The following is an 11,288-nucleotide window of genomic DNA, read 5'->3' as shown; positions in this document are numbered from 1 at the left end:
TTTTCAAATGCAATTTCTTGACATAGTCAGCTCGCTTTAATGCTTCCATATTTGTTTGGTGTTGACTTAGAAGTGGTAGCAAATCAAGTCGCGTAATCGGTTTAAAATCATACACCACCTCAAAATAACACATCTGAGTAGTTGAGTGCACATCACAGTTATAAGTGAATTCCATGTGAGGCAAACAGTCCTCCCACTCTCTTAGATTCTTCTTGATCATGGTCCTTAGTAGTGTGTGGTTCATCACCTCCGTTTGACTATCAGTTTGGGGATAACAAGTTATGCTAAATAACAACTTCATCCCCAACTTACCCTAAAGTGTCTTCTAGAAGTAGCTCATGAACTTCACATCGCGATCTGACACGATGGTATGTGGCACACCATGCAACCTCACGATCTCCCTGGAAAAATAAGTTAGCAACATGTGACGCATCGTCGCTCTTGTGGCACGGAATAAAGTGTGGCATCGTTAAAAATTGATCCACAACAACATAAACAGAATCTCTCCCCCTCTCAGTTCTAGGTAATTTTAAAACAAAATCTATACTAATATCCTCCCATGGTGCATTGGGAATGGGTAGAGGAGTATACAACCCGTGTGGATTCAACTTTGATTTGGCTTTGTGACAAGTAATATATTGTTGCACATGACTTTCCACGTCATGTCCCATCTTAGGCCAATAAAAGTGATCACTCAGCATAGACAATGTCTTCTCATGTCCAAAATGCCTCATCAACCCACTTGCATGAGAATCCTACAGCAAGAACAAATGTACGAATAATTCTAGAACGCATAATTTGTTAGCGCAAAACAAAAATCCATCATGCAAGTAATATTTTTCACATCCTTTTCCCTCCTTGCAATGCGCAAATGGAATAGCAAAATCATGGTCATTAGCATATAAATCATGCAAACTCTCTAAACTAGGAACTTGCACATCTAAATGATTTAAAGGCACATTTTTCCTAGAAAGGGCATCAGCAACCATGTTATCTTTTTCCTTCTTATATTTTACAATGTAAGGAAATGACTCAATGAATTCAATCCACTTAGCATGACGACAGTTTAGTTTAGATTGACATTGCAAGTATTTTAAGGATTCATGATCAGAATGCATAATAAATTTCTTAGGCCACAAATAATGCTATCAGACTTCTAACACTCGCACTACCGCATAAAGTTCCTTATTATAGACCAGATAATTCAATTGGGCACCTTTCAGTTTCTCATTGAAGTATGTTACCGGTCTACCCTCTTGCAGTAATACCAATCCCATTAGCATCACATTCAATTTAAAAAATCTTAGTGAGATCAGGTAAAACATGTAATGGTGCCTCAGTTAATTGTTTCTTAAGCTCATCAATAGCAACTTACTGTGTTTCCCCCAACGAAATTCAACATTCATTTTAGTTAACTTATTCAATGGGGCATCGATGGTGCTAAAATCTTTAACAAAGCGCCAACAAAAACCAGCGAGACCATGAAAGCTCTAAATTTGATTAACATTCATAGGTGTAGGCCAATTTTTAATACCTTCAATTTTAGATTCATCTACTTCCACTCACTATGTTGAAACCACATATCCTAGAAATATCAGGTGATCTTTGCAAAAAAAGTGTATTTTTCTAAGTTACCAAACAACTTTGCATTACGTAAGACTCCTAGCACTTAGCAAATATGATCAATATGTTCAGTTCAGTACAGCTATAAATCAAAATATCATCAAAGTACACAACTATGAATTTACCAATAAAATACCTTAAAACATGATTCATTAATCACATGAAAGTACTAGGGGTATTGGTTAAACCAAACGGCATGACTAACCACTCATACAAATCAGCTTTTGTTTTAAAGGTTGTTTTCCACTCATCCCCTTTTTTCTTCATAATATGATGGTAACAACTACTCAAATCAATTTTGGAGAATATAACAACACCACTCAATTCATCTAACATATCATTTAAGCGAGGTATAGGGTGACGATATCGAATAGTGATATTATTAATCGCTCTGCAATCTACACACATACTCCATGTACCATCTTTCTTAGGAACCAAAATAATTAGAATAACACAAGGGCTTACGCTTTCACGAACGTACCCTTTGGGGAGAAGTTCTTGCACTTGTTTATGGATTTCTTTCATTTCTTCGGGTTGGTACGGTACGGTGGTCGATTAGGTAACTTCGCACCTAGAATCAAATCAATTTGATTCTTTATCCCTCTGATTGGTGGTAAACCAGCGGGCACCTCCGCTGGAAACACATAACTGAATTCCTGCAAAACATAAGAAACACCACTAGAAAGAGAAGTCATGTCGTTAGTCAAAAGTAATGCATCTTTGTATAGCAGTACAAAAGTCATCTTTGTACAATAGTATAAAGTACACCAAATTAGGATCCTTGCTGAATTCTCTCATCTATGATTTGATGGCTAGCATTACTAAGTTCTTTTCTCCCTCACTTTTCTTTCTAGCACTCAGATTTGGCTTGTGGCACTCACTCACCGAAGTTGGAGTCACCCTATGTTTCTCTTGCTCTTTCTCACTCTCGATGTGCACCTCAATTTTCTGCATTGAAGAATTCACAATCTGTTGTGGTGTAAGCGGCTTCAAGATGATCTCATTTGTTCCGTTGGAATATGTAGCGATTGGTACGACCATTGTGAATAGTAGAATGGTCATATTGCCACAACCGTCCCAACAACAAGTGACACACCGTCATAGGCACAACATCACAATCCATGGTATTGGTGTACTTCCTAATAGTAAATGTAACACACCATATAGGTCACCTTCACTTCCTCTTTGTTGTTCAACCATTGCACATGATATGGGTGTGGATGTGGAAAATACTTCAAACCCAACTTATTGCACATGTCTTTTCTGGCCAAATTGTGACAACTCACTCCATTAATAATAACTTTGCACACCTTGTCGTTATCAAGCTTTGCCTAAGTCCGAAACAAATTGCACTGTGTTCATGTAACGGTGATGGCATCACACTAAGCACTTTGGGTGTACAAACAATGAAACACTGTTCATGGTTTGGAAATTTTGGATCACACTCATAGTGCTCTAGCCGAAATTGGTGTTGTATCAAACAACTCGTCATCACTAGCAAAAACATACGCATCTATAATTAGCATAACCTTTGTATTTGGACAATTAGTTATGTGAATGCCCCCTGTTAACCCCATAGAAGAGGCCACACTAGCAGCAGGCATTGCTGGTCGACGTGTCGGTGGTGGAGTACTCTCAGACTTCTTACTTGTTGAATTGCGTATTACTGAATTGCTCCTAGATTGAGTACTCTTGTTTGGCTGACTTAGGCAGTATGGTTGCCCCTTGATAGTAAAGAATAACCAGAAACTGAAGGGCCGCAGATCTTGTTAACAATAAAATGGTTTACAACCTCAAGTTTGGTCTCGAGCAAGCACACAACAACGGCATTTTGATCTGAAACCAAAGTACGAACAGTGTCTCGGTGGGCCTTAAAGTTAAGTCCGTGGACATTCCAACTAAGCACATTAAAGTTATACATGAATGGTGAGAACAACCAGGAGCAAGCATTTAGCATTCCGGAGACTCGGCGTTCAGCGTGGCAGATGTGATTGGGGGAGCATGGTTGGGGAAGAGATTCCGAATCGCCTACTGCTCGGAAAGAGGCTTTACAAATAGCTGAATGAGGGCTTGGTGCATCTGCGGTGAGGAACATTCATCGTCCTTAAGAAGGCCAAGGTGGCACATTAGTAAGGTTTCACCTCGCTTGGACGATCTGACGGCGGATAGGTTGCTCTGTGCAGCAAGGTGACTACTTTGCCATGGGATCGAAACCAGGCACGATGCGGGAGGATCACGGCGATGAGGAGCAACCAGAGGAGTGGGGATCTCTATGGTGAGTCCGTCCATGAAGGCATGCACCGCCTCATAGTCCGCGTTGGTCGTTAGAGCTGTAGTAGCAAATTGGGCGTCATTGTCGTTTGCGGATTCCAGGCTACTAGCCAGCCGCGTGGAGAGGAGGCGCTGTTTGAAATCCGACAACAGGCTCATGGGGTGCGGGAGCCCAAGCGCCTGGCGGAAGTGCATCGTCTAGGGTGTAAATTGGGCCAGGAGCGATGGCCCTACGGAGGCTTGGCGATAGAGGAATGGCCAGCGGGGGAGGCGTTCCTGGAGTCCTAATCAATGGGGCGAGAAGAGACGGCGGACCCATGTGCCTGCCCACGTTCAGCCGCGCGAATAGCTACTTTGGCACGGCGATGACGTCGCGAATACACAAGGGTGATGTGGCGAGGTGGCAGGGGGTCTGGTAGAGGCCTGGAATCCCGCTGGGGGATGAGGCTGCAACTCACAGGACATAGGGTCAAAAGCTCTATGGCCTAAAGTGTCATGGGTGTGAAGTGAAGCGGCAACCGGGTCTTGCGCCCCGGTCAAAGTGCACCGAAAGGCGAAGTCTTGGTCTCTGCGCCCATCAGTACCTCGAATGAGCTGACAGGGCAGGATCCGAACTTAATTCGCATAGAACCTAAGACGGAAGGCAAGGCCCCAAGCGCCCAAACAACACCATGCACACGGCGCTGGCCCAAGGGGGACGCCAGAGCCGGTGAGACCCGAGACACCGACTCCTTGGACCGAGACACCATGGTCCCAGACGCCATGGCCGTGGATGCCTCAGAGTAAGAAGATGTAGACTGGAGAGCAGCGATTCCGGACGTCGACAACCTAGCCGCCGCGGATGGAGACGCAGACGACCGAGACACAGCAATGCCATGCACCGAGGATGGTAGGGGTAAAACATCAGCCTCCATCCCAAAGGGAGACCACAGCGGCCCATGCTATTGGAGAGATCCCCGTCCAAGCCACCGCCCCCTTCACCGGAGGAGGCAGCTCCATCACTGTCCAACGAAGAAGGAACGCGGTATTTCGCCAGGGATGAAATGTGAACAGTGATGTTGTAACGCAGCGTTCTAGACTCCATGACCAGTAATGGAATGTTGCCGAAGAGCTCCTGTATTTCAGGATCGTCATAGGGAATGTCGATAGCCGGTTCCACCACCTCCATAATCATTTGGCTAGGGAGTTGTGCCAGGAAATTAGTCCAAGAAACAACGCGGAGCTCAAAGAGGTCTGCACACTCCGACATGGCGGACTGGTCCTCAAGGTGCTCCACCCAGCAATGGCGATTGAGCAGAAGTTGGGCCGTTGAAATGGACCAAGTGTGTGGCGATGCTCCGCGGAGGGAGATGACAACACGGTAGGCCAGAGCACTACCAATCGCAAACGACAGCCTAGTCTAAGGCCTGAAGAACCACATGACCTCAGGGGATGCCTTCTTGCCACATGCGGCCAGAATAGTGTCGCGCACGGCCTGAGACCGGTAGACGATAATGAAGCTGTTGGGGAAGAACGACACCACGCTGAAGCCCTCTGCGGGAACACCAAAAGTGCCAATGATGACATTGGATAGGTCATGAGCTTGGAAGCCACGACGTGCACGGTTCGCGTAGGCGAGGAATGCCCATCGGAGCCGAGACTCTTCCGCGGTGAAGGAGTCAGACCACGGCAAAATACAACGCTTGGGCGCCAGGGAAGGGCGTGGATAAGAAACGACCTACGAGCAAGCTTGTGGTGAAGCAAGGGCCACGAGCACCAGAGGGGATCCAGGAGGAGTAGGTCCAAAGGCCGTCGATCCTGAGGGGGTGGAGATGCCCTATGAGGGGTGCGGGCGAGGCACGACGGGAGAAGAAGGTGTGCCAACTCCGGCCGCCGAGCCAGGCCGAGTAGAGCCATCAGGAGAGACGCGCCGGAACTGTTGACAACGGTTGGACCAATCTGAGGCAGAGCCATAGGTTGAGCGCCGAGGACGCTTGCACTCCTTGGCATGGTGACGGAAACCCTTGCAACGGAAGCATCTAGGTGGCAAGTGATAGTCTGTCCGACGATGGGTCCAAGACGGGCAGTTGAGACATCGATCGTCAAGGGCTGCCGGCAAGCTTCACTTCCGAGGCGTAGAGAAGTAGTTGTCAGCGGCATGTGAAGAATGGCGAAGGCGGCGCTAGCGGGTGAGCAATGTCCACCCATCGTCAGGTGCCGGTTGCCGAGAAGAAGAAAGGACAACCAGGGGCACCACCGGAGACGGAGCCCTCTGAGCAGCATCCAAGAAGGATGTCAACGGTTGGGAGCTAGGGAGGCTCTTGTCCGAGGCAAGGAGGACCGACTTTCCCATTTGCGCGGCGGACGTGGCACCGACCGCTGGCGTCGGGAGCGACAACAATGGAAAAGGGGAGCGCTCGGACGAGGAGACGGATTGAGGAGTGTCCTGGAGCCATCTTTGGACTTTCGTCTTACCAACGGAGGTGGCTGGGTGGAAAGGAGGAGGGAAAGGTGATAGCTGGGAGGAAGCCGACGAGGGACCCGGGCCCTGAGGCGAAGGTTGCGGGCGAGCCGGCGATGATGGGTGGTTGGACGCCGATCTCGGGGAGAGCACCAGCGGAGGGGAGGGAGGAGAGGGAGTTTCATTTTCCTCAAAGGAATAAACAATCTCTCAGAAGTGTCAGATGATTACCGGTATTGTGACACTGAAGCAAACACCAACGGGAATCAAACAGATGTAATGAGCAGTCCCTCAACTAGTCCAATTTCATCCCCCCATCGATTCCAGAAGCCACTCACATGCTTCTCTTCACCAAATCCATACCCTCTTATCCCAAGCTGCTCCCTCTCAGCAGTGGTGTGCTCATACGCTTGCTGTGGCCCTGAACATGAAGGCCGGATGCTATCTTCACCAAATGACATGTGCCATGGTGGAGACCTGGGCGAGCTGCACTTCTGAGATCGGTGCAAATGAGGGTGCAGGGCCCAAACGCAAATGATTTGTTGCTTGGCAGTGGACATGAACAAGAACAAGAGCAAGCTCATGTACATGACGACAAACTTGGACATGGGCGACGACAATTAGGAAGTGTTCAGTTGGAGCAAAGGTCTTTTTCTTGTCAAAAATCGATCCAAGATGCTGAGTTCCGAGGCCCCAAAAACTTTGGCCAACGCCCAGATCATGATGTGGATTTCGTCACGAAATGCCAGTCAGATTACGTTGTGACCGGCCCCAATTAACCATGACAGCATCTCCGCTAACCTTTTTGTCGATGTGGATGAGCATAGGTAATATGTTCCATGTTAATCGAGGAACTTCTAAGTCCTAACATAGTCTTATCCTGGCATTTGACCTTTCCTGTTGTGCGCTTCAACTTTTGTATCCCTGTGATGTGATATCTATGTAATCTATACAGGTTACTGTCATATTTGTTATGAGCACAACATCTTAAATGTGAAACAGAGGGTTAAATTTGTCGTCAGGATGTAGCAGGGTTATTGGTGTAAGATATATGTATATGGTTCTCTATCCTTTTTATTTACATAGTTGCCAGGATAATCTCCAGGCAGAGGTACAAAATTGCTGGAACTTTCCCAGGCTAACAGAACTCCTGGATCATCCTTGCAGAGGTACTAGAAAATGAAAATGTGCTGCCGGATCTCCTACAGGCTAACAAAACTGCTCCATCCATCAACAAAATTGCCGGATCTTCTCCGAGCTGAGCAGTTCGACTGACAATGTCGCCTGGTCTTCACCTGGTAACCATGGGCAACCTATCTATATGCCTATCCTCTGTCCCTTGCTCGCTGGCCAAGAAATTAACTAGGGAACCATGGGCGGCGGTGGCAGCGACGACATCAGCTGAATCCTGCGGCCAGACGTCTTTCACCCAAAATTGCCGGACTCAGCGATGTTGCACGCATCTGACTCTATGACGCTAGACGCTACTATAGTGTAGAGGACGCATGGAAGGAAGATTAGTTCCCCCAGAGGTGCACCTGCTTGTCTTCTAGGTCACTGAGATAGTGCAGTTGCTCGAGGCTGGATTCCTGGCCGCTGCCGGCGCGCTGGAGCTGCTGGGCCGGCCACTGCGTCGTGTAGCCGCTGGCGTTTGTCAGGTTGCCGTGGTAGCTCGTGGCGAGGGGCTGGGCGGGTGGCGCGCTGGCGAAATTGTCGCCGGTGCCCATGGTGAGGGACAGGGCTGGTGGTGCGTTGATGAAGTTGCCGCCGGCGCCCATGGCGAGGGACCTGCCGCCGGTGCCCTGGGTAGCGTGCGCCGCTGGTGTGTCGGTGTCCATGTAGCTGAGGCCAATGTCGAGCGAGGGGTACACGACGGGCACGATGGCGTCGCTCGGCTCGTTGGTGCTCCACATAACCATATTGGGCTGGGCACCGCCGTTGTCCGGCACCTGCTGCGTGGGGTAGCCGTCCGCACCAGCGTAGCTGCTGCTGGTGCATTGGAGGCCATACCCACTCTGCATCGTGGCGGCATTGCGCGGCTCGTCGGTGCTCCACATGGCCAGATTGGGCTGGAGCTGGACACCGCCATTGCCCTGCCCCTGCTGCATGTAGTAGCCGTCCATGCCCGCGTAGCTGCTTCTGGTGGATTGGAGGCCGTACCCACGCTGTATCGTGGCGGAATTTAGTGGCTGGAAGGCGCCCCGCGCGAGCCGGCCGCCGCCGCCGTTGTTGCCGTACATGTCCGGCTTCATCTGCAGGTGGTAGCCGTCCATGCCCACGCTGCTGCTGCTGGTGCATTGCTGGAATCCGTAGCCAGGCTGCATCATGGCGGCGCTGCGCTGCTGGAAGCCATTGTCCCACATGATCTGGTCGACATTGCCCGGCGCGCGCAGCAGGTAGCCGTCGACGCCCGCCAAGCTGTTTCCAATGCACGGGGGAACGCCAAGCCCGAGCACCGCCACGGCATTGGACGCGCCCGGCGCCACGATCCCCTCGAGCAGGCCGCTGCCGCCCCCGTCGTCGTCGACCAGCAGACCCAGCGCCTTACGCCTCTCGTTGGCGCCCCGCAGCGCCTCGTCGACAGATCTGAGCAGCCGCTGCGCCTCCTCCATCGTCACGACGTCGTCCAGCGCCTCGTCCCAGGCCGGGAGCGTGGCGGGGCCCCCCTGCCGCACCCGCGCGAGCTTGGCCGCCTCCTTGCCCAGCTCGCGCTCGGCGTACCCCAGGTGCGTGTGCAGCGCGCGCTCCTCCGGGGGAAGCTTGCGGTACGTGTCGAGGACGCCCTCCTCCGACTGCCACACGTCCGCCGCCGCCCCGCCCACGCCCTCGGCGGCGGCGCCGCAGACGAGCGCGACGCGCACCCCGCAGAGCGTGGCGAGCTCGCGCGCCTTCTTCTTCAGCCCCTCCTTCCGCTTGGCGAACGTGGCCGCGCGCACCCGCCGGTTGGGGATGAGCTCGTTGGAGACCTTGCGCCGCGGCATCGCTCAGCTCCTCCTCAACTCGGTCTCTCTCTTGCAAATCCGGCGGCTGGCCAGGAGCGGCGAGGCGGCGTATAAATAGAAGGCAGAGGCAGAGGCAGAGGCAGAGGCGTGGGCTTCTTCTCTGGCACGGCCGCGGACCCGCGGCGCGGTCCAGCTCGGGCCACAGCGGCTAGGGGGTAGGCTCGTAGGGGTAGGTGTCTTACGCTGCCGTGACCCGCAATTAGCCGAAGCAAATGACGCTGCGGCAAAGTAAAAAACTACACTTTAATAATCCTAATGATCATTTGACGTGTAAACTGTAATTATTGCAACGAGGCAATTCGCATTCGGATTCGGATTGGGCGCAATAAATGCGCGGGAGATTTGACGGGATCGTGTGGAAAACCTTCCAATGAAGCGGTCGATCTGGTTCCCAATTCTGCTGCGTCAACGAGATTGCAATCGATTTTAGAGAGGCTGGGGAGGAAAGTGGAGGACAAGTCATGGAAAGCCTCCGAATCTGTCAGCAACCAGCGCAGCAGCGGTAACACTTGACATGCATATACAGCGCAGGGTCGAGTTGAACGGAATTGGGAAAAAAAAATGAATTTGTCATTTGGGTCAAACTTCCATTGAAAAAAAAAAGTAGTGTTTTTCCAAAACTCTAAAAAAACCTAGCATCCAAATAAGTCCTAAACCTTATTTTGAAAGTTGTGAATTTTGATTTGAAAGCTTTACACCTTAACTTAAAAAGTTAATAAACTTTTAATTAAAAGCTATCCAGTTTCTGTAAGTTAAAAAAAGTATCCAATTTCTTTTTTTTCTTCCTATTTGAAGCCATGTGATCTAACTGCTGCTACTGACCAAGGTTCATAAATTTGTTTTGGCAACAAAAATCGCTCATCAACGGTTATCCAAAAATCGCGGTTATCGCGATAACGGGGTAAAATTCAACGAGAATTCGTTCAAAATTTACTCGATCAACTTTGAAATTCGGTCCGAATCAACCAAACGGTAACCGATCGGTTTGTTATGGTTACCGTATCGCATTTAGCGATTTATCGACTGATTTTTTCGCATTTTCTGAGTTGTCAGTAACCGTTTGAATTCTTCAGTAATCGTTTGTTTTAGCGATTTATCCTCGAATTTTAATGAAGTTAAAAAAAAATCAAAAAATTGCTCAATCTTGTAAAATCAATAACTAATTCATTTGAGCTTTAAATCAAGTGAAACAAATTTTGTTGGTTTTCTTGTAACATGATCTACATGATTAAAGTATTTATACCCATAAAAAGGTTGAATATTTTCTTTGAGAAAATGTATTTGCTAAACCAAGTTAAATGCATAATTTACTCTTTGCTAATCCAAAAATCATGAAACCAATTTTGTTAGTCTTCTTACATGATCCTATGTCTTTTAAGATTATATGAACTCATGAAATAGTTATTGTTACGTGTAGGATTGTGTAAATGTTTTGCAACTAGATTAATTCATAACTAACCCATCACACCTCCAAAATTAGTGAAACCACTTTTATTAGTTTAATTATACTATGCTTTATGTAGGAAAAATAATATTAGACATGAAAAAGTTAATTATAGTGATGTTTATTAACATATTTACTTTATGCTTGTGAACTTTGTAAAAATTATGGAGAAATTAATAAAACTCTAAATGGAGTGAAACCAATTTTAAGATCCTCTTAAGATAAGTCTAAAAAAATGTGTTTACATGTTAAGATTTTCCTTAACATAAGTTAATAAATGAGATGTGCGCTTCAACTTTTTTTTTCTAAACTTCCTCCCTATAGAATATGATGCAAATGACATTATTTTTGAAAAAAATTTCACAGAAGGTCTTAAAATTGTCTCTAGTTTTTTTTTATATTTTTTATTTTTTTTTTGAATTTTTGAATTTGAATTCGCTTACCGAACGGTTTCTATTATCGGTGCAGAGCGGTAATCGACACATTTGTGAACCCTCCTACCGACACG

The 11,288-nt window shown here is 48.1% G+C and overlaps 1 protein-coding gene and 1 pseudogene across 1 annotated transcript; one reads left to right on the top strand and one right to left on the bottom strand.

The window, feature by feature from the left end:
* The first annotated feature begins 6,273 nt into the window (after positions 1-6,273).
* Positions 6,274-7,113, top strand: LOC133903277 (uncharacterized; annotated as a pseudogene).
* A 738-nt stretch (positions 7,114-7,851) lies between these two features.
* Positions 7,852-9,325, bottom strand: LOC133903269 (uncharacterized). The gene is made up of 2 exons (XM_062344577.1): positions 8,807-9,325; positions 7,852-8,752 (listed from the first exon to the last, which is right to left on the bottom strand). Exons 1-2 carry the CDS (start codon positions 9,313-9,315, stop codon positions 7,852-7,854), a joined length of 1,410 nt encoding a protein of 469 aa, XP_062200561.1. The 5' UTR covers positions 9,316-9,325.
* Positions 9,326-11,288: the final 1,963 nt, after the last annotated feature.

The sequence above is a fragment of the Phragmites australis genome, chromosome 2 (assembly GCF_958298935.1).
Source record: "Phragmites australis chromosome 2, lpPhrAust1.1, whole genome shotgun sequence".
Lineage (NCBI taxonomy): Eukaryota > Viridiplantae > Streptophyta > Magnoliopsida > Poales > Poaceae > Phragmites > Phragmites australis.
This window is presented reverse-complemented; position numbering and strand designations above follow the sequence as displayed.

What these genes read in the sequence shown, in the direction of transcription:
- LOC133903269 (XM_062344577.1), bottom strand. Translation starts at nt 9,315, where the DNA reads ATGCCGCGGCGCAAGGTCTCCAACGAGCTCATCCCCAACCGGCGGGTG. An exon ending in GGGATCGTGGCGCCGGGCGC is followed by an intron (nt 8,753 to 8,806) that starts GTCCAATGCCGT and finishes CATTGGAAACAG; the next exon opens with CTTGGCGGGCGTCGACGGCT.